This window comes from Nannospalax galili, unplaced genomic scaffold (assembly GCF_000622305.1).
Source record: "Nannospalax galili isolate Female #2095 unplaced genomic scaffold, S.galili_v1.0 scaffold1360, whole genome shotgun sequence".
Taxonomy (NCBI): Eukaryota; Metazoa; Chordata; class Mammalia; order Rodentia; family Spalacidae; genus Nannospalax; species Nannospalax galili.
Genome location: NW_008346551.1, coordinates 42,765 through 70,743, shown reverse-complemented (window position 1 = coordinate 70,743; position 27,979 = coordinate 42,765). Strand labels below are relative to the sequence as shown.

General features: G+C 43.1%; 1 protein-coding gene across 1 annotated transcript; it reads left to right on the top strand.

Moving 5' to 3' along the window:
• LOC115072026 (protein FAM240B-like) lies at positions 1-27,974 on the top strand. The gene is made up of 3 exons (XM_029568305.1): positions 1-95; positions 16,247-16,391; positions 27,472-27,974. The coding sequence occupies exons 2-3, from the start codon at positions 16,249-16,251 to the stop codon at positions 27,563-27,565; spliced, it is 237 nt and encodes a 78-aa protein (XP_029424165.1). The 5' UTR covers positions 1-95; positions 16,247-16,248; the 3' UTR covers positions 27,566-27,974.
• The last annotated feature ends 5 nt before the right edge of the window (positions 27,975-27,979 follow it).

Below are 27,979 nucleotides of genomic sequence, written 5' to 3'. Positions count from 1 at the left end.
AGAGCTGAGGAGGCAGGAGCCAGGGCCAGGATATTCGCCCTTCTTTGCACCCTAACAGGATACCAGCAGGATATCACCTGCAATTCATCTCTAAGGTAAGGTGTGTTGTGTTGTCAGGTGTGAGAATAGCCCACCATATAGCTAGCTAGGAATGGTTTAGAGGAATAGAGTTTGGGTTGTTTTGTTTTGTGTTTTTTGTTTTTTTTTTCCTCTCTGATTTTTTTCCTTTTTTCCCTAAATGTTAGTTATGCAAGAATTTCAAGTAGAAGAGGGTGAAAACGCCAAGAATTGGTGTCAATCTCACTGAGTGAGACTGTGAAGATTAACCAAACTAAGGAATATATCTCATGTTGATTGATGGCTAATTTAGTCCCAAGAAATGTTTGCTAGAGGTGCCAGACCACAGAAGCTCCGCTGAAACTGATGGAGAGGATTAGTCATTCATTTGAAGTTTTTACTTGACTGAGTAACCTGGCACTTCAAAAATTAAGCTGTAGAATTTCACTTTGTTTTAGTTTTAGAATTGACTATTCTGTGTTCCCTCATTAGAGAGATGTGACTGCACAAATCCACAAAGCCAACTTGCAACTAGCACTACTTGAGTAAATGGATATTTAATGCAAAATTTGCATCTAAGACTGAGTTCTAGGACTCTTCAAGTATAAGTTGACCATTGAGACCACATCAAGAATCACTACTAGAAGCCTAGCCCAGTGGCTCATGCCTCTAATCTGGGTACTTGGGAGGTAGAGGCAGGAAGGCAGGAGTTCAAGGTCACCCTCATCTACATTATAAGTTTGAGATTAGCCTGGGCTACTTGAGATACTGTTGTTGTTGTTGTTTTTAAAGGATCGCAGTGAAATAAAACTTTTCCAAATTAGTAATGATTTACTGAAAATAGAACTAAATCCCTCAATGCATGTGAAAGCTAGTAAGAGTGACTTTTGTAGCAGGCGAGGTACAGAGAAATGAGAGCAGCTCCTTTTGTTAAAGCCAGTGTGGGTATTTCTATTTGCCCTTTCCACGTGTGCAAAGCAGCCGAATGTCCTCATTTGGAAGTGAAGAAACAATGGTGAAGTTCAGACTCTCCCCTAGAACTAAATGTTGGTGATGTTCCCAACTATTCAAGTCAGGGGAACCTCAGGGGACCCACACACGGCCGCCTCAATTCATATATGAGGAGACTGAAGTAGCTTTTCCAAAATTTAAAAGAAGCTTTCTAAGCTTGGGAGGCAGAGGCAGGTGGATCTCTGTGAGTTCAAGGCCAGCCTGGTCTACATAGTGAGTTCCAGGACAGCTGGGGCTACAGGGAGACCCTGTCTCAAAAAAATAAATAAATAAATAAATAAATAAATAAATAAATAAATAAATGAATAAATACCATTTAAACATAAATTTAAAAACTAACATGGGCTATGGGTGAAGTTCAGTTGGTAGAGTGCCCGCCTAGCATGCACAAGAGTCTGGGTTTGATCCTCAGCATCGGAACGAAGGAAGGGAAGGAGGGAGGAAGGCAGGGAGGGACAGAGGGAGGCGGGGGGAATATTAATAGCAATACGGTAACCATAGGCCTTTTTGCTTTTCTTATTTCAAATATTTCATTCAAAAAAATAGGAGAAATGAGGATTATATTTGACCATTCAGAATACCTGTCTTCTGTTAGAACTTAGAATATTCTTTTTTACTTACATAAGATTGTGTATCTTTCTTATTAGCATAAATATGAAAGATAGTTAACATCTATGCTTACCAGTTCAAATGATGATTGCCCCTTCTTATGGGCACAAAATAATTAAACTGTGACACATGCTGATCACCAGTTGAGGAACACTCCCTGATTCACTTATTTATTTATTCAATAGATGTGCTAACTGTGCCAGAGTGGCGCATTCTGGTGCATTCTCCTCGGTGTAAGATTTGTGCTTCTGTCTTTCCATTAAGGGGCATGTACAGGAGCAGCCTGCTCTTTTCTGCCCAGGAAGGAGCTGGAAGTACCTCTATACAAGAGATGCTTCCAAGACAACAATACTTTCAACATTCATGTAACTACAGAGGGCAATTCAGTTATACAGTAAACATTTCATGACTTATAGTACTTTATGCTTCAGATAAACATATAACCCACTGAGAGGTTTTCTTGAGATTTTCTTTTTTGCAGTATTCCCAAACAGGAATTAATTTAAATATCCTCAATACAGAAATGATTAAATAAGTTATGGCATATCAATCAACAGTTTACTGAAAGGTTGTGGAAGCAACATGTTAGAAAGTGCTTTAAGCGAGACAAGCCAAACCCCATATATGCTTTGGTCCTGCTTAGAAAAAAGAATACACACATATACATGAATCTGCATGCTTTCATTAGAATGGAATAAATAAGGCATTGTTAGCCATAGATATCATTGAGAAGTGCTGTTGACCCCAGGGAGACAAGAGGGGAAGGGCTACTATAATTAGTTGAAATATTTTACCATATGCATGCAACTTTTACCTTTTAAAAAATAGTCTTAAAAGGACATCTTTATGAAATTCATAATCCTTTGAGCAAGCCATTCTAAAGATTTTCAACAAGAATGATTGAATAAGTTATGGCATACAACTTTCACACACATCCACACACAACCTCAGGGACTAGCACAAACAGAAAAAAAATAGGTGTGGGTAATGCCCTAAAAACGGCCTCTGGGGCTAGGGGAGGGGCAACTAGTACTGCTGGTAGTCTTGTGGTTCTTTCCTTATGTCTTTTCCTCCTACGTAGCCCCAATGAGTGTGAGTGTATTGTCCCTGGGATGGCTTATGTTGTTTCCTTTGCCCTCTGACACCTTCCTGAATCTGTCAGTTGCATTTAGCTTCTCCTGCCTCTCTTGAGCCTCGTGAGGTTTCTAAGGAATCCCTCTGTTTTGATTAGAATCATCCATCCAGTTTGTTCGGAAAGCCTGGCCTGTGACTTGGTGTGGCATGAAGGTCACTACACAGACTTTCTTCCAGATCTCCATATTCATCCATATTCATTCTCCTTCCAGATCTCCATATTTATACATATTCATTCTCTCTCTCTCTCTCTCTCTCTCTCTCTCTCTCTCTCTCTCTCTCTCTGCTCTGCTCTGCTCTGCTCTGCTCTGTGTGTCTCCTGTCTCTGTCTCTTCCTGTATGTATGCATGCATATGTATAATATGTGTATGTATAATGTGTGTAGTGTGTGTGTACCTGTGTGTGTACAGAGGCAAATGGATGATGTCAGGTACCCTGCTCCATCACTTTTCACTTTATTCCCTTTAGAAAGTGTGTATCACTAATCCTGAACCTCTCTGTATTAGGTTAGGCTGGGTGGCCAGTGACCACCCAGGATCCACCTGCCTTGGTCTCTCAATGCTGGGGTTACAGACACACTCAGCCATGCCCAACTTCTACCTGGGTAATGGGGATTCAAACTCAGGTCCTCATACTTGTGCAGCAAGTACCCTTGCCCACTGAGCCATCTCCCTGGCCCCCACTTTGTTTGTTTGTTTCACCTGAGTTCTGTGGATGGAATTCGTGTCTTCATGCTTGCAAGATAAGCACTTTACCCACTGAGCCATCTCCTCAGCCTCCTGATACTTCATTTTCTACAAGAAAAATATTGAGATCAGAGTAACTAGCGCCCACCATCTTAGAAAAGATATGGCATTGATTAGTGACAGCCAAAAGGACACAGGCTGGCAGTCTGGAGAAACGAAGTGAGAGTTAAAACCAGTATATTTCTTTTAGAAGAACAAGCAAGTTTTAAGAAATGAAAAGCATATGAGCAGATTCCCAGGAGCTTGTAAGATTCTGTTTCCATATGGTTATGCACCTCCTCCCTGGCTCTTACAATCTTTCCACCCCCTCTTCCGAGATGGTCCCTGAGACTCGGGTGGATGAAGTTTAATAAATGAGTCCTGTCCAAGGACCATCATTCAGCAGAGTCTTGATCTCTATGCTTTGGCCATTTGTGACCTTTTGTGTTCCTGGCCCTCTGCTGCATGAGGGAGCTTTGTTATTGAGAACCGAGAGATTCATTAGTGTCTTCTTCTTTACTCCTGTTCCATGTTCCATGAGCCTTAGGTTGCATTGTAGATGTGTCATTTAGGTCTGGGCAATTCACAGACAGAGTCCTACAAGCTCCTGAGAACCTGCTCATATAATTCTATGGCCATGGTATCAGCATACACAAGTCCCACACAAACTTGGGCAGACAAAAACCCAGCATAGAACTGGAAAAATGAGCAGCAGACACCAATCTTATCTGAAGAAATATTGACAACTGATTGCTGCTAGGTGAAAAAGACCTGATCTCCCTAAAACAAGGGACTCTAGATAGGCTGACTAGACCTCAGTGGATGGACTTACACTTGGGACCATCTGGGGACACTGATGATACAGTGGGCCTTAACAGGGATGACAGAGTATATGGGCTAGGGGGGGGCGGGGGGGGCTATGTGAGTGTGCCAGTGGGGAATGGAGGTATAAAAATCATTAAGATTGTTTGAGATGTTCTGTATAAAATATACAAAAAAATTCAATAAAAACAAATTTTTAAAAAAAGAAATGGAAAGCAGCTCGCTGAAGCAGGGAGGGAACTGGAAAGGGAGCTGGCAAATCTGCAGTGAATTTTATTAGCAATTTTTTAATTTACTTATTTACTAGTTTTTCACTGGAGAATATACAGTTTTCAAGAGAAAGGCTTAGTTTTAGCTGAAAAGTCTTTGCAGAAGTCTGAGCAGGTAACTACCATGGCTGTGAGGACCTGACAGGATCTCCACATGGAGACACAGTGAAGATCACAGGGTTAAGCAAGCTCCTATCCCACAGTACGTGAATCTAATTGAAGATATGAGGAGCAAAGCCAGGTTGAGTGATGACTTGGCTTCTGATCTCAACTCACCGAGGCCATAGCACAAGAAGCTGGTGGCCTCCTGGGTCCTTTGCATTCCTAATTATGTGAGGAAATATCAAACTTTGATGGGCCCAGTATAAATTGATAGTAGTGAGCTATGGCCTGGGGCAACAAGGGCCCTGAGCCATGGAGGTTGAACTCTCCTAGTATGTGTGGTGTTTCATTTGCACTTGTATGCACCTGGGGTGGTTTCCCCTGGAACCTCGGGCACAGCTACAGAGAGCTCACTTGCCCATATAAGGACCTAAACTTGGACACCCAAAGCCAAGTCTAGCCAGCAGATATGTTCACACATTCTGCCCGATGCTTTAAATTTTAACATTTTAAAATAAGATTACATGTCTTTTTTTCTTTTAAATTGGTATTTACAGCAAACTTGAAAATTTGGCCACAAGCGTCTGGAGCTGAATGGCATGTCTCCTCTAAGGAGGCACACATTCTAGAATTTGCCACAGAGCCTTCTAAACATACCTGTATCACACAAACTTGATTTATATATGATCCAAAGTATAAAGTAGGCGACCCGAGATTTTATTAAGCATAGATCACGTCAGGAGCTAAACATGTGGCCCCACAGCTTCTTCAGCTGAGGCTGGGTTGACTTTGTCAGTTTTATTGCACTTCACAGCTGAGGAAATCAACATAGAATATGCAGGTTTCTTAGCTGCTAGTCCGGGGCTCTTTCTGTGACACAGGTAGGACTTCCATGGCACAGCTAGCTCCGGGGCAGAACACCTCTAAACACACTGGAAATGCCACAGCCAGAAAACAGCCCATAATTCACATCTGCCAATGGTGGTAGGAAGATGTATGTGTATGATATAAGTCCCTTTTTATTTTTACTTTTTATTTTGAAATACATTTAGACTTAAGGAAAGTTACAAAGTTCCCATAGGGCTGTCATCTATTTTCCTTAGGATGTTAACACCTTACCCAAACATGGAATATTTATCAAAACTATTAAATTAACACCAGCACAATAAATGTCCCTGAAGATGCTCTAGTTTTTCCACTAATTTTCTTCTTCCTGTTCTAAGATCCACTCCATGACCCCATATTGCATTTATGTGGGACACACATATACCCATGTATATATAGACACATATATTATATACAGTGTCTCCTTAGTCTCCTCCGTTATGTGACAGTTTTTCAACTTTTCCTTATCTTTCATGACCTTGGTGTGTGTGTGTGTGTGTGTGTGTGCACATGTATGTATCTGTGTTTCTAGGAATGGAAACATACGAGGACTGAAGCATGTGAGGCCAGCATTCAATTTCTAGGCTACCCTGACCTTGACACTTTCAAGGAACAGTGGTCAGATCTTTTGTAGAATGGCCCTGAATTTGAGCCTTGTCTACAATTTTCTTATTTCTAGTGTTCTTATTTATTAATTTATTATTTATTCATTTACAATTTCATACATATATAATGGGTTTTGAGCTTTGTGGAGTATGAAAGTTTTGCCTGCTTTGTAAATGCACCCATGAGTGCCACACCTGCAGAGGCCAGAGAAGGTGTCAGACCCCCTGAAACTGGAGTTAAGGAGCATTGTTAGCGATCATGTTAGTGCTGGGAACTGAACCCAGGTCCTCTACAAGAGCAGCCAGTGCTCTTAACCACTGAGCAATCTGTCCAGCGCCATATAATGTTTCTTGAACAAAGTCCTCTTCAACCTCCATTATTTCTTATCTCTTCCCCCTCCACCAAATCCTTTCTCCCCAAGTCCAGCATCTACTTTCCCGTCTTTTAATTTTATTGTGTGACCCACTGTGTTGAATTAGGTGCCTGCATGAGCATAGATGGGGGTTATTTGCTAGAGTGGGGACAACCTAGCAATGGCTCCCATGAATAGACTGGGCTTTCTGGAGTTGGGAGGTGTGTAGAAAAGACCACATCCTCTGCTGCATCCAATCACATTGGGGCACATGGAAACGATGGCTGCTTGTGCGGTGAGCTCACTCATTGCATAAGGTGCCCCTTGCCTCTGCTCTGAAAAGTTACAGTTTTCCCCCTTGAACAGCATGTACCACCAGACTCAAGAAAAGTGGGAGTGGTATTAAAGAATGCGTGTTCCGGGTCCACCCTTCACTGGAGTGAGCAAGCCTGGACATGGTCCTGAAGCTGCGGGGCTATCCTGCGGCAGGTTTCACTCTCTCTGTCCTTGTCAGCAGCGGCGCTGCCTCGCATTTTCTATTTACTCCTTCCTTCTAGTTACTTCTGACAGGAGTAGGTTTCCTTCTCTCTCACTTATTTAATCATGTCAATTTTGTGTAACCCATATTGTGTTATTTTCTTACTCAGATCATTCCAACTCTGGCTATTGGGACAGACTCCTCTTGTCCTTTTAGCTAAATTTTTCAAGCCATCCATGTTTTTGTCACTATAAATATGTTCAGCACAGAAAATCTTAAAAATAAAAATGTATCCACAGTTTATCTACAGATGTTAGCACTCTACATAAGGGGCTGGAGACTAAAAGGGAAAGAAAAGGGAAATTGTAGTTTTTCTCTTGTAAGGAGATGAAAGTAATTTTTATTTTTTATAAACATTTTGTACATCTTTATTTCAAGCGTATGCTCATGTGCACAGTGTATACACGTGTATGCCACAGCATGCGTGTGGATGTCAGAGTCCTACTTTCAGGCCGCTACGTGGGTCCCGCTCAGCTGCCCAGGCTTGGCAGGAGGCACCTTTACCGGCTGAGCCATCTCAAGGGGCCTGAAAGAAAATTTTTGTTGGCTTAGCATTTTACATGGAACTAACATCAAGATAGCAAACAATTACAAGGATAACTCAGGGCTGCAGATATGAGGAAGCAGCAGGGGGCTTGATTCCCAGCATAGAAGAAGGAAAAATAAAAGAAGAATTGAAAGAAATCCATGGACCAGTAGACCAGATACACTTGCCATGGCCTCATCACTTGCTTCATCTCCTTATGTATTTTTCTGACTGATTTGAGAATAAAGAAGACATCATGGCCTTCCACCCATAAACCCTTCAATGTGTTCATCCTAAGAACAAGGCCATTCTCTAATCCTCCCAGCCCAGTTGTTGATATGGAGAAACTGAACACTGATGCAATCCTGGTGCTGTCTGTCATAGAAAAAGGGGGAGAGAATTGGTTCCCTATTGACATGATTGACAAGCACTGAGATGTATTTAAAGTAAGTGGGCCTTTTAATAATGCAGGCCACCATAGCAGGGGCTCCATTCCACAGTCCAAGAGAAGATCTGAGCACAAAGGGTACTCCCCACTTTGGTTTCTAGAGGGCGTGAGTGTTCTAGGGTAGCATATGGCTTTATTATGAGGAATATGCAATCTGAGACTACTAGAGTTTGGTGTGCTACATAAGAAACAAGGCTGTAACTCAAGGCTGCTTTGTGCTAAGCTTACCTCTAGAGGCAAAGGTGGGGAGGAAGCCTTGTGAACACATATCACAACTCTCTCTGCAGAGGGATAGGGATAGGGATATGACTGCAGGGGCTCGTGGCAAGATCCTTCCTGGGCTTCACATCTCTTAAAGCATCTGGCCACATCTTAGAGCAGCAAGTTCATGATCTTGCACTGTCCATATTCTAGGTTTTTCCACTCATTCAATATTGATCTTTTGAAATTTAGTTTTTGAGCAGATCATCTAAGTATACAATGCTTCTGTTTTTATTGCTTCTGTTACCTCATCCCTAGCAAGTAACCCAGAGCCTCCCCTACAGACTCCTGTTTGACTTACTTAGCAAGGCCTCTGACCACCCCACAGAGGTATTGTCAGTACTGACAACACATGGTGGGCCTGGATGTGTCCAGGCAATACAACTACAGAGCTTCTTGCATGTAATCATAATCTGAGGGGACAAACATTCAGTCCTTATTTTTCCTAGGATTGATGAACTTTCCCCTAAATGAATAAAGAATGTGGATCAAACTGTGGGAGGTGATGACATGCATTTGGCATCAAGCAGGACATATTCAGAGTCCAGCACCAGACTTTGCTGGTTCTATGATTTCATCTATACCTGGCTTCTGGCCTGGTAAAGGAGGAAACGATACAACCTGTTTCCCAAAGCTACTGAGATCATGAAATGAGATCTTTTTCAAGACTGAATCAGCAATTCCAACATTGAATGCGTTGGTCACACTCTTCTGTGTGAAGTCAGCCTCCCACCAGGAAGCAGGCAGGGGCTGAGACTTAACAAATCAGGGCAAGAGCTCTGCCCTGGAACAAGGAAGAAATCACTTCGCCTGTCAAACTCTCTTCCTCATCCCTAAGCATAGAAATAAGAAAATGCTACCACAGTTTGCTGCCTAGAGGCAACCTTTGGTGCTCCACTTAATGTAGGCTGCTGTATAAAGCACAAACAGTGGTGGCAAGCAGTCACCATAGCCAAGACACTATGTTGTGTGTTCTGTATAGCGCACTATCTCATTTAATCATCAGAACAATGCACCTTTCGTATGAGGAAATTCAGCTTCAGGAAAAATTAAATATGTCTCTCAAGGTCACAAGACCTCAAAGCCATAGTGACTTCCCTAGCAATTGCTGGTGTTCCCTCCTTCATGACTTGGTATCACACAGTCAATCCATGGAACCCCCAGAGGAAACAATAGGGCTGAGTTATTATGGACATATAATATATATACAAATATATATAATACATACAGTATAAGCACCGCTATTTTTCATAAGCCCTCCTTTAGCTAAAGTTTCTAGCTGAGAACTAGCTCATACTGCCCCAAGAAATTTTACCCCCTCCCAGCCTCTTCTTAAGACACAAACATACAATCAGCAAAATCTGAGGTAGCTTTGAAGGATAGTAATCACAAGAGAAACTATAAAAACTGATTCAAGACAAATTCCCAAAGCCTGGTTGAATTGGGAGTGAAGGGGATAGAAGTGAAAACGTTTCTGGGGCTGACAAGATGGTTCAGGAGGTAAAAGTACTTTCCACCAAACCTGACCACCTGAGTTTCATCCCCATGTCACACATGGTAGAAGGAGAGAACTGTCTCCAAAAAGCTGTCCTCTGGCCTCCATATCCCCCTGTTTCACACAGTAGAGGGAGAGAGATGTCTCTAAAAAACTGTCTTCTCGCCTCTATATGTGCACTGTGGCACACACACACACACACACACACACACACACACACACACAAACACACGTTAATTTTTTAAAGTTACATTTTTCCCAGTGTGGTGATGCACACTTTAATCCCAGCAGAGGCAGAGACAGGCAGATTTCTGTGAGTTCAAGGCCAGCCTGGTCTACATAGTGAGTTCCAGGCCAGCTGGGGCTACAGGGAGACCCTGTCTCAAAAAAGACCCTCCCTCCACAAAAAAAACTCCCTGTTTCTGCAAGGAGCTAAACTGAGGAGAACCACTTTCCACAATGCTACAACTTCCACCTCTGAAGGTGAAGATGGAAAAGGAGAAAACTCCATGTCCATCCAGAAAAGTCTGAAAGTGGGATGGGAAGGGAAAACCAATGGTCTCGGGGCCACCATCAGTTGTAAGACCTCCCCAAACAGCTCCACCAACCGGAGACAAAATGTCCAAATACTTGAGGCCTGTGGGAGACATTATCATTCAAACCACCACATACAGGGAACCTAATATAGCTGTGGATGAGCATGGGAAACAGATGTATCTCTATGTGTTAGTTATGAAAATAGGGCTGCCAAGATGGCTCAGTGGGTAAAAGTGCTTGCCACACAAGCTTGATGACTTGAGTTTGATTCCCAGACCCACCAAAAGGTGAAAGAAGAGAACCAGTGCCATAAAGTTGTCCTCTGACCTCCACAGGCATGCCATGGCACTCATACACACACACACACACACACACACAAATAATAATAACTAATAAATAATTTTGAATTAGAATATGTATGTGACCTTCCAGCCTCTAGACTTATTTAAATTTTCTGCTCTTTATTTAAGCTGTTGAGATGAAGGAGAAACAAGTTATCCAAATGACTGGACAAAGAAGTTATCCTCTATTTTTAAAGAAGCTCAGGATTGGAGGGAAGACTTTGAAAGCACTCACTGCTCCCCTGAGAGGTCCCTCCCCTCTAACTGCACCCACCAGTGGATGAAAGAGACAGGCTGTGACTTGGAGGAGGGAGGGGAAAGAGTTGAAGTCAAGTTTATTTTTAGAAAAAAAAAAAATCAGTTGCACAAGAACAGAATGGAGGCACCTGAGTTGAAAATTCCTCTTCATCTTGGCTAAGTAGCTCAGGAGCAGACAGTCTCCTGTCATCGCAACTCTTGTTTCTGAACTGTGGAAACACTGCAGGTCCATGCAGCAGAGATCACCGCAGCTTTTCCTTCTTCTGGACCCCACAGAGAAAGCAGCTGGGTGCTGCTTTTCACTCACATGAGAGCTGTCCATGTATAGTGATGATTTTCGCTGCCCAGATCAGGGCAGGTACAGAGACAGTGAGTCATAGACGGCCTTGCTCATCAGTTCCCAGGGAAAGTTAGAGCCTTTGATTCCTGCTTCTTCCCTTGGGCTGATAGTTCCCTAAAACTGTTATTAATTCCATTTCTTCTTTTTTTTTTCTTTTTTTGAGACAGGGTCTTAAGTACCCCATGCTGGCCTCAAACACGCTGTGAAGTGGAGAAAGACCTTAAATTTCTGCTCCCCCTGCCTCCACCTCACAAGAGCTAGAATTACAGGGATGCACCACCGTGCCTGGTTTATTCTGTGCTGGGAACTGAACACAGGACTTCATGTGCTCCCATCTCTGCCGCAAGCACTCTATCAACATAGCTACAGCCCTAGCCCTCAATTATATTCCTTGAGGATCCAGTGCTGCCCATACCAGCCACTACCATGCTGCTCACAGTCAACACGGTGATTGGGAGCGAAGAATATAAAGCAAGGAAAAAGAGAAGACACAGGAGAGAAGGAGCACACCTCACTTAAATCACATGTATTCTATGGTATAGCTGTCATTATGCTAAAAGCTCAAGTTCATTCACATCTTTCAGCAAAACGACCAGCTATGGCTAACCGGGGAGGGCTGAGTGTGGTCATTAGCATGGGCAGCTATCAATTTTAGTAAATCAGTCACTTCTTTAGCATGCTCGGTGTCACTCAGTGAGCCTGATTGTATGGCCTGACCATAAAGAGGCCACAGAAGCAATATCCTAAGTGGCACTGGGTGAGACTCATCACTGGGAACTTTGCTAAAGGTGTCTGTCAAGGCTCCAATACCCCCTGGGCAAGTCTTCCTAATCCTAACAGCTCAGCAACAGAAATAAATAAACCTTAAATACCAGCTGACTCAGTACAAAGTGAGGCATTTGATGTCATGTATAAACCAAAGTCCATGGGGTGGGGAGGCAGTTAGCATTGTTGCTGCTTACCAGGGGTGGACAAAAGACTGTAAACGCTCTGGAGACAAGCATGTCACATTTGAGGAATAAAATAGAAGTCTGTGTATGAGGACCCAGAACCGTGTCACAATACTTAATGAAGGACTCTATGAGACAAATTCTTGCTTGCTTAACATCACAGTAGAAATCAATCCAGCGCCCTCATCCTTGACTCACTCATGTATCTAACTGACAGAGCACAGTCTGCGAAGCTGCTGAGTGAGGCAGAGATGGGAGCAGTCTAGAGAACTGTGCCCACACATCCCCTCATGGGTGAGGTGAGACACAGTAAAGACCTCCCTTCCCATCTGCTCCTGGGATAACAGCAATCCGGGGATCTGACCAGCTTGCATGCTCAGTTATGGGTGCAGGAAAGAGGGCTGCATAGACTGACTCGTGGAAAGGAGGGAGGCAGTAAGTAAAATAATTTCAGGAGTCTTCCTCTACTCTGGAAATTGTTTTAAGGAAAGCTAAGGGTATTAGTTACTTTTGCTGTGATCAAATACCTGATGAGATGCAACTTAAAGAAAGAAGAAGTTATTTTGGCTAATAGCTTAAGGGGTGTCAGTCCATGGTGTCAGGGAAGGCATGGCAGCAGAAGCAATAGGTACCTGGCCACACTGTGTCCTTAATCAGGAAGGAGACAGCCGACAGGAAGTAGGAACCAGGCTACAAAGCCCCAAAATCTACAATCTCCAGTAACCCACTTCCCTTAGGGAGGCTCTACTTCCCAAACAACAACCAAAACACCACCATCTGCTGAGGACCAAGTATCCAAACACAGGAGCCTAGAGGGAACATTCTACAAGCTGTGGTTACAGCACTAGTGAGGAGAGCACAAGACTAACACTGTGGTCAGACACACCCCCACACCCAGAGGAGCATTAGGCAGGCCTCTGCTAGACTCAGCAAAAGTTATCTTTTCTTTGGCCAAGATGGGGTTGGGCTCAGCCTTGAACTGTCTTAAGAGAGCTCTGATGCTACTCAGGACCACAGGCCAGTGCCTTCCTTATCACTTAGCTCATGACCTCTCTCTAAGGCAAGGCTTCTCCGTGGAAACAGAGCCATTAAGTGCTTCCTGATCCAAACTGGCCAGCAGTTCAGATCCCTAACAGCTCGCTGTCCAACTTCTTTTGGGTGTACTCAGATTCCATGCACCCCTTGGGCGTGTGGGCATCTCTGCTTTCAGCTGTTTTGATCCCCCTGGTTCCTGGCTCGGCCAATACCCTTTGTGCTACTGCTTGCCCTAGCATGCAACGAAGCCTGGGTTCCAACCACGGCGCCACATAAACTGGGTGTGGTGGTACATTCCTGTGATTTGCACTTGGAGGTAGAGGCAGGAGAATCAGCATAGCAAGTCCAAAGCCAGCCTCAGTTACATGAGACTCCATCTCAAAAAAAAAAAAAAAATTGCCCAAGGCAGGGGTAACTGAAAAGGCTAGGGAGGTACTGGCAGACTCAGTTGCAGAACTTGAGAAAAAAAAAAAAAAAAAAAAAAAAGGGACATTTTATAATAAAGGATTCTGTGATGAAATCACACAAGTAGGGGGTATTTCTTTACCTCTACCTAAACTATTAAGTTGTAAGTATAATTCCTCCCTATAAGCTCAGAGCAAGCAGTATTTTCATTGTATTTTAGTTACGCGTGTGTGCACCAGTGCACGTGCCACAGTGTGTATGTGGAGGTCAGAAGACAGCTTTCGAGTCCGTTCTTTGCTTCTGCCATGTTGAGGCAGGATCTCTCTTGATATTTCTGCTGTTGCACTGAATAATCTTAGCTACTTGGCCCCTAAACTTCCTGGTGATTCTTCTCTCTCCACTTCCAGTCTCACCTGAGGAGTGCTGGGACTATAGGTGCACACCATTGCCTCTGGTTTTCTACACGGGTTCCAGGGCTCTTACTTGGGTCATCAGGCTTATGTAGTCAGTGCTTATACCTGCCAAGTCATCTACCTGGCACAGGCAGTATTTTCTTACCTCATATCAGCACCTCAGGAGAGTGAGAAGACTTTAGATTCCCCCTTTAGCAACAGCCGAACCCACAGGGAATCCAATGGTACGAAGGGGCAAGGATTCTGTCCCCTAGTTTTAAGAACGGCAATGTAAAAATCCAAGATTTTTGTTAACAGTCTCCTTTCCAATGACTAGAAATTTATTAGAATTCTCTGCACTGAATCTATTTGACCTGGAAATGGCAGTAAGTGGGACATACATATACCCTTGGATACAGAAGACTGTGCCATTGTCAGGATAGAGGACAGCCCAGGGTTCTCAGATGCTCAGGATATCGTCCTTGCTTTGAAAGATCTCAAAAGGTCACCAAAGTTGAACACTTCTCTTACCCAGAAAGTACAGAATCAGTTTCCCCCTGACTTTCTCTCGATGTCTGCAATGCCCACAGGGGAACTTCCATTCACAGGTTCTTTTTATGAAAAAGAATAGGTGACATCTGTTAAATACTTCAAGTCATCATAAATAACAAGACCAAGTCCCTCTCTTTAGGAAAACAGAGCCCACTAAGCCACAAACACCCAAACACTGAGGGTCCTGTCAGTCACAGGAGAGAGCTTTGAGCTCCTCAACAGAACGAGAATGCAAAGGCAGGCTGCCTTTCTCCAAGGATAGGATAAGGTGTGGGGGAGAATACGGGCTCCTAGCACTCTGAAGCTGTTTGGCCTGAGCAAAGTCAATTAATGCCTTTTAGCATCAGTTTCTTCATGTACAAAATGAAAAATTAATTAGCTCAAGTTAGACTTCCATGGAGAGAGTTGTCTATGAAGGCGAGCAGACCTGGGTTTAAAATCAGCTCTATTTTCAATGATGAGGCCACAGGCAAATTCTATCCTGATCAGAACACTGAGTATAGGACCACTCATCTCATGAAAGGGAACAGTGTATAGACACTCCTCTCACACACCAACTGCTCAGTGAAGAATTGAGGTCAGTGTCACTCTCTGAGGAGGGACAGAAAAGAGTGACATTTGCTATACACCTAGTGTTTGCTCTGCACTGGGTTCAGAGGTTTTGCTTGTGGAGTCATTTTACACCTATGCACACATACACACAAGCTAAAGTAAATGTTAAAGGGTTTTTAATAAAATGAAAGTGATTCTCAAACATGTAAAATCAAATGTGGCAAAGATTTTATTTTACATATAATGGGAAGACTAGACAGAAATTACAAGTGAGGGGCTAGGAAGATACTCAGTGGACAATGTGCTTGCTTTGCAACCCTGAGGACTTGTTCCCCAACACCCATCTCAAAGCAACGTGTAGTATTAATCCCTATACGGGGGGGGGGGATGTGGAAACAGATAGATTCCCCAGGGGCTTATTGGACAACCAGCATAGTCAAATCAATGAGCCCCAGCCTCAGCGACAGGCCCTCTCTCAAAAAATAGGGTGGAAGGTGATAGACAAAGGTACTCAGTGTCAATCTCTGGTCTCCACATAAGTACTCTAAGCACTCATGGGCAAGTGTACCCACATACATACATCTCTCTCTCTCTCTCTCATTACAAATGAGTCCAAAAAATATAAAAAGCAATGAATTTATAAGTAGATGAAAATCTGATTGACATCTACTGTCATTTGCATCCCACTGAACAAAATGTTTTAATTTCCATGTTTTAGAATTACTTACATTACTATAATTTTTCTATAACTTACAGAACAGCAAAAGACAACAAAAAGTCCAGGTGCTTGTAGGATCACACCACCTGCAAGGGTCACAAATGACCTTTCTATCTTTGTTCATTTCCACTTTTAAAGAATATCTTTGACATATTTACTGTAATCTTCATTTGCAGTTGCAAAAACAGAGTCCATATATAAGCACGTGACCATCTTACAGGTACACATACACAAATGTCAGTTAGACTTGCCTGGGTTCAAACTCTCCCCAGGTCAGGATGCCCTGACTTGCAGGACTGGAATTCGCTTTGTCTTTCACATTGCAGGGATGAACAATCAATACATCCGCCGGGAAGTCTTCTGCTGTGAGACCTGTGATGAACTCAAAAGCTTCTGGGAAAAGGAAATTAGCAAGCAGACTTGTTACCGAGAACTGGAGGAGGATCGCCAGGAGAGAAGTGCCCTGAGAAAGTATGTGGCTTGCTTTTCTGTCCTTGTTTTTAAAGTAGGTTTCCTCAGAAATAGACTAGATGTGAAGAGGAGGACTCAGCTCTCTCATTTTCATCATTCTCCGTTGTAAGAAGGAGGATGCTGCACGTGGTACCATGGTCTGGAAGCCATGGGAGAAAACCAGAGCAAGCTATGGAGGGAAAGAAGGGCACTACACACACAAGACCCAGAGAGATATCTACACACGTTCCTCAGGCACACAGAAGGACCAGGTTTAAGTGAGAACACAGGATTTAGGAGGAAAGGGTAAGTCAGAATCTTTGGGGGATTCAATGGAAAAAGAAAGCAAGAAAAAGTAGAGTTTAAGCTTGGCTAGTTTGAATAATCCCAGGTGGCTTCTGTCTGCCTGGCTCCTGGTACTGGCTCCAGGAACCTTTCTGCAAGGGCACACAGTGGCTAGTGTGGAAATTGATATGGAAAAGGTTGAAACTACAGACTTGGGAGTAAATGGTTTGGAAAGCAACTGAGTCTTTTGCTGGGTCTAGGAAGAGTGCTTACCTAATGTGCACAAAGTCCTGGGCTAAATCCTAGTACCAAATAAACTAGGTGTGGTGGTATACACCTGTAACCCCAGCATTCTGTGGAAGTAGAAGGTTCAGAAGTTTAAGATTATCCACCTTGTACCCGACTATTTGAGACCCAGTCTTTGAAAGGCAGTGGAGGAGCTATTTCTGCTAAGGGGGGCAGTCTCTCCCTAGCCAGAAAAATTTTTAAGGTATCAAAACATAAAGTACAGAAAGTCAGAAGCAAGGTTAATAGAACCAGTCAATCCGTATTGCCACTGTTTTAACTGGGTTTTTTCAGGTACATCTATGTAGCCTGCTACTCACAGGGCTGTGAGCACTGTTGACATGTTAAGGCATGTGAAGTGGTTTCCTATCCTTTGTACAATGTTCAGCAGTATCCTGGCTGTCAGCAGAATTCCTCTCCCATTGTGATAAAGGTTTCTTGGGGCACAGAGTGGTTCCTACTGAGAACCAATAGATATGCATAAGACTTTCTTAAATACAAACAAAAATTAAGGTCTGGCCTGGTGAGATGGCCAGTAGGCACTTATTCAAGTCTGGTAACCCAAGTTTGATCTCTGGAACTCACATAAAGGTGAAAGGAGAGAATCGATTCCTCAAATTTGTTTCTCTCCGTCTCTGTCTCTGTCTCTGTCTCTGTCTCTGTCTCTCTCTCTCTCTCTCTCTCACACACACACACACACACACACACACACACAAACACTATAGCACATGCATAACCCCCCATAATAAATAAAGTTGTTCCCTAAAATCTCTTCTTCAAGAGCTGGTATAGTGATGCAAGCCTGCAATCCTAGCACTCGAGAAATGGAGGCAGGAGGATCAGAAGTTGAAGGTCATCCTTAGCTACTTAGTTTGAGACAAGCCTAGGCTATATGAGAGAGAACCTGTCTCAAAATAAATAAGTAAATATAAGCATAAAATACAATCCCTTACTCAACTCATCACAAGGCATATATTAGGCTTCCAGATGAGCTTGAGGGCTCTGTGTGAAAAACTAGCTAAGGAAGAGCCCACATCTGGGAAGACACACATTAAGAGTCCTTGGGGCAGGTGATGGGTAGTGCAGCCTTTCTCTCATTGGAAAATTATTTCATGTCAAGAGTCTACTGAAAAGGGATGTTTTATTTACGTGAGAGAACATGGGTAGCGTGAGTCTACCATAAGGCCACCTCCTGCCGACAGGTCAGTGCCTTGGAGCAGCAGGAACAATTCATTCCTCAGGGTCTGCCTGGATTCTTTGTCTCAAAAGTAGGAGCAGCCTCACCAAGACTTGCCTGTGGGGTGGTAGTTCATGTAGCCCAGGGTGCCCTCAAACTGGGTATGTACCTGAAATTGACTTTGAACACTTGATCCTTCTGCCTCCATCTCCCACAAGTGCTGGGCTTACAGACATGAGCCACCCCATGCAGTTTTCAACATCATTTTCTAAAAGTCGTCTAAGTCCCAAGCAGAAGCCTCCCTCCAAAGCCAGAGAGGAATTCTGTCACCATTCCAGCCACATTCCTAATAGTGTCATCAGAGGACTTGGAGTCCTTTCTAGTGTTTTAATTCTCCAGATGAAATAGTTTTAAAACAGACTCATCAAAAAAGTTAAGGACAATTCTATTGGAGTTTAAGAGAGAAAACAGCAGGGCAGGCAAGCTTGAGATCTCTGAGACTTCTGGCAAGAGATGGAAGAAGGAAGACGAAAAAGGGGAAATTATACCTTTAGAGTTCCTTTGCTTGAGGTCGGAAAAGCAGACTCAGTAACCCAAGTCTGCAAGCAGATACATGGGCTGGTAGGGTGGAGATGTTTCATTTCTGTTGCTATGATAAAATATCCTGACAAAAAGCAACTTAGAGGAGAAAGGGTTTATTTGGCTCACAGTTCTAGGCTGCATCCCTGTATTGTGGAGAAGTCAAGGCAGGAACTTCAGACAGCTGGTCACATCACATCCACAGCCAAGAACAGAGGACAATGAGTGCATGCAAGTTTGCTTGCCTACACTTGGTGCGATTCCTCCACTTTGCTGAGGGAATGGTACCACCCATAGTGGGCTGAGTCTTCTACATCAATTACCTTATTAAGACAATTCCCCACAGATATGCCAAAGGCCAACATGGTGTAGACAATCCATCACCAAGACTCTCTTTCTAGGTCATTCAAAGTTGTGTCAAGTTGACAGCTACTGCTGACCATCATGGGGAGGGGGTGGAGAGTAAAGTCTGGGCCTTCTAAGCATGTAGGCTTAGCAATGAGGGCCTGTAAGGAACTGCTTTGAAAGAGGGGCTTCTGAGACATCGAAGCATACCCCATTAAATCTCCTAACTTCTTATCATATCTTCCTGGGTGTCATGTTCCTTTTCACCCTCAGGATTCAGGCTGCTTCTTAAGGCTGTAAACAAGATTTACATCTCCAGAGCTCTCTCTGGTCTTATCTGAGCAAAGGAATTTCCTACTGTCTTATTTTTTAATGCATCCCTCCAACCCAGCTCCTGCAGTCTTTTTTAAAAAAATATTTTAGTTATTATTTTTATTTTATGTGTATGAGTGTATTACCTGCATGTATGTGAGTGCACCCATGTTGTGCAATGCCATGGAGGTCAGAAGAGGGCTTCGGATTCCCCTGGAACTAAAGTTAAGCATAGTTGGTAGCCACCATGTGGGTGCTGGGAACCGAACCCGGGTCCTCTGCAAGAGCAATCAGTGCTCTTAACCACTGAGCCATCTCTCCAGCCCCAGCTCCTGCAGTCTTAATCAAAAGTTATCATCAACCACTGAACAAGCCATTTATAAAGGGAATTACTGGCCATCGATCATGTTGTTTGTAACATAAGATATCACCCTATTGGTATTCCTGTCTCCAATATAGCAAGCCATCTGCAGTCTACAGCAAAAAAGCTCTTATCAACCACAGATCTTTCCTAGAGGAAGCGGGCATGGATACACATCTCTCTACCCGGTGCCTAGGAAGCAGCTTGCTGCAAGTGGTCCTGTCGATTGATTCTCTTTCTCCCTGTCTCATATCCCCTACCAGTACAAAACCAGGAGTTCCTCCGTGCTGCAGGGTGGCATATTAAGGTACCCAGAGAGGTGAGAAGAGTCAGTTGTAAGCTCCTGGCCTCTTCCCCTGGTCTTGACCCACTAGCCCATGGGAATCATGTCCCATCCCTGTACCTGTCTTCCTTTCCAGAAGCTCTGAGTGCTGAATTTAAAGCAAAACTTGTAATAGGCTCTGATGTCTCTAGGGCTACTAATATATATCAGCAGAAAATGCAAAACAAAGTCAAGACCCTTCTTAATTTGATAGACAATGAATGAGAAAGCTCAAGTTTGCTTTACACACACAAACACAAACACACACACACACACACACACACCTTTACCTGGTTGCGCAAAACAGTCCAGGACTTTTAAAATCAAAACTAGAATGGCAGAACACTTGTTTAAGCCCCTGCTAATCTGAACAGACAATTTGAAACAGTGTCCTAACAAAATAATAATCTCTGAGGATACATTTGATTGTCATAAGTCCCTTGGTCCCCCCTCCAGCCCTGGGGAATCTGCCTCCTGAACTCCACTATGCTTAAGTGCACACTTAAATACACAACAGAGACAGAGAGAGCTTTGTATTCTTCCTTTTATTTATAAAGGCAAATCCAAGTCAATTTGCAATCAAGACATGTTTTAAGTAAACAGTAAAACAAAGTTCTCAGAATTCTCCAACAAGCCCTTTATAGGATAAAACAAAATCAAGGTCATGTTCCTTTATCTCTGCTGGATGAGCTTGTAAATCTTGTGCCAGAGCTGGGTAGAAGGTGTTTAGCACGAGCATGTAGGTTCACTGACAGAGGAGACAGCCAGGGTTTTGTGAGATTTCACTTTTCCCTGGTAATTGAGGTATCTGGCAGGGGTCCTGGATGTATGTTCATGAGGTAGAGTAAGTATCCAACAACTGCAAACACTCCACTCCCTTTGTTTTTTATTTTACTTTTTACATTTATTATTGTGCGTATTGTGTGCACGTTAGAGGACAACACACAGGAGTTGGTTCTCTCCTTCCACCCTGTGGGTCCAGGGGGATCCAATCCAGGTCCTGTGGCTCCTCTTGTTTCCAAGCCCGTCAACACAGAATGATTGGATTGGCTCTCTGGAGAAGCTGGAAACTGCAAGATACCCACTGGGGGCAATCTGAGGAAAGTTGAGTGCAGTGAAGGCACAGTGTGTGCTCTTAACTCATGGTTTGCCAGGGAAAGGCCTTATCATCAGCTCTCCTTCTGGAATAACTTCTTTTATTTCATTTTCCTTTATTTCTAAAAGTATCTAAGCTTAGATGATAAGTCATGAGGAATATTTAAATCATAATTTAATAGTTCACAGCTATAACTGAGCAACCAAACAGTGACTCTGTGTAAAGAATACAATAAACACTCTTCAGAATATCTCTTCAGAGGCTCACAGAATTCCCACACCACTGCAATGTTAAATCTGGTAGACTTGAAAGAGGAAGGGGCTTTAATGAAGCCTGTGTCAAAGCCACTGGGCTCCCCCTCGGCTATGGCCTGTTCTTCAGCTGCCTGCCAATCACTTACAGGTGCAGATCACAGACTAGCTGACTCACACCCTGCTAGCCAATTGAAATCACTATTCAAACTTTTGACAAGACACTTAGTCTACAAAGAATAAGCTGTGAGAAAAACTAGGGGTAGGTTTTTATACCAAAACAGAAATGTGGTTGGTATGTTCAGTGGATTGGACCAGTATATCAAGGGCTGTCAGCCTATGTCCACTGATTGAGCTCTACCCCAAGACCAGGGACCTAGTGATGTGTAGGACACATACCAAAAAGCCAACCTCAGTCTCATTTCCCCCCAGTGTGGAAAAGCAACAGAAATGGTCTATTCTGGCTAGGACGGAGAAGGAGAAAAACCCTCATCTGGAGTTTCATGTTAGAACCAAAGCACAGGGCTGGAGCTGTGGCTCAATTGGTAGAATGCTTGCTTAGAATGCACCATGTCCTAGGTTCAATGCCCAATGTCACATAAAACCTGGCATGGCGATGCATGCCTGTAATCCCAGCACTGGTACAGGCAGGAGGAACATGAATTCAAGGTCATCCTCAGATACAAGGACCACATGAGACCCTGCTTTGAAAAAAGGGGAGGACAGAAATTTAAATGTTTCATATTGTGGTACTGTGCTATGAAATGATAGGTCAAGAATGTAGCCACAGAGAATTTCCTTGTGGACAGGGATTGATATTTTATTACTCTTCTTTGCATGCTTTGATCACCACAGTCATGCCCTACTCAGAGTGCCTTCAAGATAACTTTGACTGGGGAGCAAAGCTGACTCATAGCACCAGCTTTGAGTGGCCTTTCTGGAGCCATCATAATATTTGCGTGGAGCCTAGCCAATACCTGGAAGCAGGCTTTGCTCAAAGAACTCCCATCATGCACCCGAGTTTTCTCAGTGCTGGGCAGTGGTGTGGGACTCTTCTCCCCACACCACCACTTCCTTAACAGCTTCTTGTCACAGATTTGGACTAGCAGGGAAGGCTAAGAGTTCTCTCTGAACACTTCAGTTCCCTCTCCCTCTATTTTCCAGTTCCTTCCCCTAAATCTGCTTCTGGTACAATCCCAACCAAGATGCATAATGCCAAGCATAGGACACAAAACGTCCAACCCTGGACCCAGTTGGTCCTCACTGCCTCCCAGCAAACATACTGTGATTCTCACAGATACTACCTGCTGTCTAGTTAAACCCCAATCTAATCAAGGAGAGTCTGAGTACCCAGATACTACCTGCCACCCCACACAACACAGAAGAATCTAGAACAATAAGTAACAAACATGATGAGGTCTCCATTTGAAAAGTGAGACCATCATTTCTAGGCTGCAGGTGAAAACATTCTTTTGGAGCCTTAATACCAGCTGTATGCCTCCTTTCATGTACGTTCACAGAGAAGCTGATGCTCACAGTATGCCTCGGATAGGTTTTTGCCAACCTTTTATGTCTGTAGACAACCAATGGCTGCAATTGGACTAAGTCTGACCAAATCAAACAGCAAATCCATGCTTGTTTATTATTCGACTCAGCCAAGAAGCCATGTCATTGATAGTAACAGTGTGGATAGTAACAGCATGTGAAAGTGTGTGTACATGTGCAGGTGCCCGTGGAGGCCAGATGAGGGCATCAGAACCCCTGGAGCTAGAGTTACGGGCAGCTGTGAATTGCCTGACATGGCTGCTGGGAACTGAACTTGGGCCCTCTGGTAAAGCAGCAAGCACTCTTAACCACTGAGCCATCTCTCCAGCCCCTCTGCATTCATTGTTGTACACTGTCTTCCTCATCCTGACCTCCTTATTGAAAATAAAAGCTCCATCTATGCATTTCTAGTCACCAGTTTATTGAGAACCCAAAACTAAACAGAAACAGCAGAGTGATGAAAGATATTGACCAAAAAGAACAGCGATCCATATAAATATTCATAAACCAAGATTGAAAGGTCATTTGGGTAGATAGGGACCTGAAGCCTTCACTGGTGGGCAATAAATAGTGGTATGGCTGCTATAAAAAGTGAATAAATGTGCCATGAATCCCAGAGTCCAAAGCCATCCTCCTAGAATAGATTCATCATACCTAATGTGTTGATCCGGGTCCTCTAAGAGGCCAGGGTTAGATGTGCCAGAGATCCATTGGGGGAAACCCCTGTAAGAGGAGAAATGGGAAAGAAGTTATGATATGATAATAAATATGTCACACCTGGCTTTCTGGGGGGAAATGTGCACATGTATATACATGTGTTAGCTTACTGTAAATCTTACCAATAAGAAATCTGTATCACACACAACTTGCAAATACCAAGAAAATGCAAAATGCCCTTCATTATAAAATTCCACATAGAAACTGATTCTCACAATATGCTTCTAATAGGTTTTTGCTAACCTTTTGTGTCTGTAGCCAACCAATGCCTACAATTGAACTAAGATTTGAACAAATCAAATAATAAATCAATGCTTATTTATCATCCAGCTCAGCCAAGAAGTAGTGTCCTTGATCATAATAGTGTTTAGTTCTGAAAATGGACTGTCAGTTCTTTTTGTTATTCATAATGTGATACCTATACATGACACATTTCTTCTGTGGGTGTTTGTGGGTGTGTACATGTACCTGTAGGTACGCGTGCTTGTGTGTGCAATAGAAACCACAGTACTTCTTATTGTTCTCCACCTTATTTTTTGAGACTGGATCTCTCACTGAATATGTAGCTCACTGATTTGGCTAGATCTGCCTGTTTCTGCCTCCTAGGCCCTGGGATTACAGGCATACATCATCACATCCAGCTTTTTACATAGGGATCTGAACTTGGGTCCTCATGCTTGCTCAGCAGGTGCTTTACTGAGCCATCTCCCCAACTCCAATAGGACACACTTCTAAGTCAAGTTGCATTATTATAATTCTTCCATCCCTTTCTTAAATCTAGATAAGGGATCAGCACATAGATTTTTAAAAAAGAACAAGGTAGTAAATCTTTGGAGCACAATAGCTCAAGTGATCTGTGTTGAACTTAACTCTGCTATTATGGAGTGAAAGCAGAAATGTGTATTCAGAATAGGTAAACAGATAAACAAGGCTGTATTCCAATGAAACTTTACTTACAAAAATAGATGACTGACAGATTTGGTCAGAAGAGCAATCCTTTGTCCATCAGACAATGAATGGAATGGGAAGCAAGTCTTGCATTTTTATAGGGCTTGCCAAATTCAATGGTATAAATGTTCCTACCACAGTCTATTTCGAGATGTCAGTGAAGATGAGTTGAGAAGAGATGTTTGGCAGTATCACCCATTAGCACCACACAAATACAGTAGGCCCAGATTATTATCAAATACTGAAACAGGAAATGAAAAGTTTTATTTATTATCTTTGGTTTTAACATAATTTAATTAATGTAAATCTCTGTAATTTAACTTTACTTTGTCTACATTTAATCAACTCAAAAAATACCCTGAAAAAATTCATAATTGGCCCCAACAGTGGTAAGCCAGCTCCAGAATACCACCAAGAGAAAATCAGAGTTATGATATAACAAGTGTCATCAGATGATGGAGAGGGAGAGAGAGAGAGAGAGAGAGAGAGAGAGAGAGAGAGAGAGAAAACTGGGTAGACAGCAGAATGAACTTTATACTGAAGGAGATGCTTTGAGCCAAGGCCACCTGTTAAAGAGATGGTACAGCTGCAGGAATGAGCCTGCATTAGTGCCTCTGAGATGCTCAGTCACTGACTGGGAGCAGCCTACAAGAGGCCTGGCCTTGGCACTGGTCTTAAGGCAGACCTATCTGTACCACTACCCCAATAGAGTTCCCCCGTATTGCTGTGGTAGCCACAGCCACAGATGAGTCATACTCCCCCATCTGAGTGGTATGTTTCCATAGCTACCACACCAAGCAAAACACCAGGTGAAAGCTAAATCTCCTTGTGACGCCAAACTCTGTGAAGGAGTCTATCAAGCTCAATGCAGCACCCAGGCAGCCAGCCTCATCAGTGAGCTTGAGGAGATCCTGGGTGACAGAAGTCACATAGTTGGAGGGAGAGTTTGTTACAGAGCCTTTCAAAGATATGTGACAATGGCAGCTAACAACTGTCTGTAACTCCGGTTCCAGGGGATCTGATGACCTCTTCTGTCCTTGGTGGGCACTGAACTACACGGGTGCTCTTACATGCATGCAGGCAATACACTCATACACATAAAATAAAAAAAAATAATAAATAAAATATTTTTTAAAAAAAGACGTGTGACAAGAAGAGCCTATGAACTCATGTCCTCAGATTGGAGAGCTTGGTTACAATTAAAATGTCAGGTAACAAACACAAGGGAGAAATAGAACTATGAATATGCCCAAGAGATGGGTGTCAAAATAGGTCATAGAACTCAGCAAATGTCTTCTGGCCAATGATGTGGGCAGTGTACCAGGACCTTGAGGGAGGCAGTTTTCATGTATTTTCATGTGTGTGGAGGTTACGTGCTTCACCTCCCTCTTCAAGCAGACAAATCCTTCTTATACCACTGACGTTTATTCAAAGTTGAGGGTCCTGACAAGATTCCCTCACTTGCCTTGTTCTGTGCACATCTCAGCTTTTAGACCTTGGTAGTTAACATGCTTTGGCAACAGACATTGCCAAACACCATACCCACCCTCCAGATTCTTTCTAGGTTTCCTGGACCAGCAGTTGAGCAGAGTTTTAAATAAGAAGCTACAGGACAGTGGGATGGATCTGCAAGTAAACGCACTTACCACTCAAGCCTGATGACCTGAGTTCAGTCCTTGAAACCAAAAGTGGAAGGAGAGAAACAAATTCTGAAAATTATCTGCTTACCTCTACATGTGTGTACTCACATTGTCATACACATCATGCATATGAGCACGCACACACACACACACACACACACACACACACACACACACTACTAGTAATGAGTGCCTTTTAAAAATAAAATAAAGACATTTCCCTGGAGCCAGTTTGTTGCCTAGAGCCTTCATGATATTAATACTGGGTTGATTAAATGTAACATTTCATCTCTGGGAATCTCTCTCAGGAAAACAGAATAGATGGGGATATGACAAGAATGATGAATATTGTATTCATTTTAAGATTGTTCATAAGATAGAAAAATTAAGGTATCTCAGCTTCTTCCTATTTTAAAAAAGATTTATTTATTGTTATTTTGTGTGTATGAGTGTTTGCATGCATTTATGTGTACCACATGCATACGGTATCCATGGAGGTTAGAAAAGGAGACAGATCCCCTTGAACTGGAGCTACAGACAATTGTGAGTCACCACTGTGGGTGCTGGGAACTGAACCCTAGTCCTCTGCAAGAACAGCAAGTACTTTTAACCACTAAGCAATCTCTTCATCCTCTCTTCCCATTCTTTAACTGAGCAGAGATCACAAATCAATTGTCATCTCAGTATGTGTTTATATCTGATCCATCTGCCTGTTCCTTTCCTGAAGCCACAGTCTTAATGATGGTAACTCTGTATTATATTGTCTTAAAATTGTGTCACTTAAATCCTCCAACTTCATTTCTTTTCAACATTGTTTTGGCTAATCTACTTCTTCTCTTCATTTTCCATATAAAATTGATTGATTTCATTCAGATGAAGTCTTGCTGTATTGCCCAGTTTGGCTTCAATCTCTTGGGCCCATGTAACGCTCTTGCCTCAGCTTCCCAAGCAGCTGGGACCCTGTACAGGCAGCAGTTTTTCTACGCGGTCATCTTGTTGGCTACAAAAACATATTACTGGAACTTTGATTGGCATTATATTGAGTCCAGTATTAATCTGGAAAGACTAAATTAAATCTGAGGAGAGACTACCTATTCACAGTCTTCACTCATTTTACTCTTTATTCATTCACAAAAGTCATGGGCTTCTGTGAACAATATTCACGAGAAGCAAAACTGGGCCAGCAGACCTAGAGACAAATGTAATGACCAACCGCATGTGTGTTATCTCCTCCCCAGGCTGCGAGAAGAATGGAAGCAGAGACTGGAGAAGAGGCTGAGGATGCTGGACAATCCCGATGACAAGGGGAAGCAGGTGAACCCCTCGGACTGAGAGCTTCTGGCAAGCCACCAAGGGCATTTTCCAGGAGAAAAAATTTTAAAAATATATGTCGACTTACTAAGCAGGACATTCCCCGCTTACTCTCCCATTTGAGATGGGATTTACATGTGAAGCCTCCCCCAGTGCTAATGGGAGCTGTTATCCAACTCAATCCTGTGCAAACAGAGAACAGGGTGACCCTGGATTAGTATAAAAAGCTCTTGGAGTTCTCACCCCCTCCCCCCAGTTTTCAAAGACTCCAGTTTTCAAAGACCCACAATCTGGTTCCCCATTCTCCCTCTTTGAAATCTGAGTGTTTTCTCCGAGCTTACTTAAGGCAACGTCTTTGATGGAATCTGGCTTCCTCACATCCAGAAATTGGTCACAAATCCTGATCCCTTTCCCCCTTTCTTGTGCATACAGAAA

Coding starts and splice junctions, on each gene's coding strand:
- LOC115072026 (XM_029568305.1), top strand. CDS start 16,249: ATGAACAATCAATACATCCGCCGGGAAGTCTTCTGCTGTGAGACCTGT. Junction 16,392..27,471: donor GAGAGAAGTGCCCTGAGAAA/GTATGTGGCTTG, acceptor TCTCCTCCCCAG/GCTGCGAGAAGAATGGAAGC.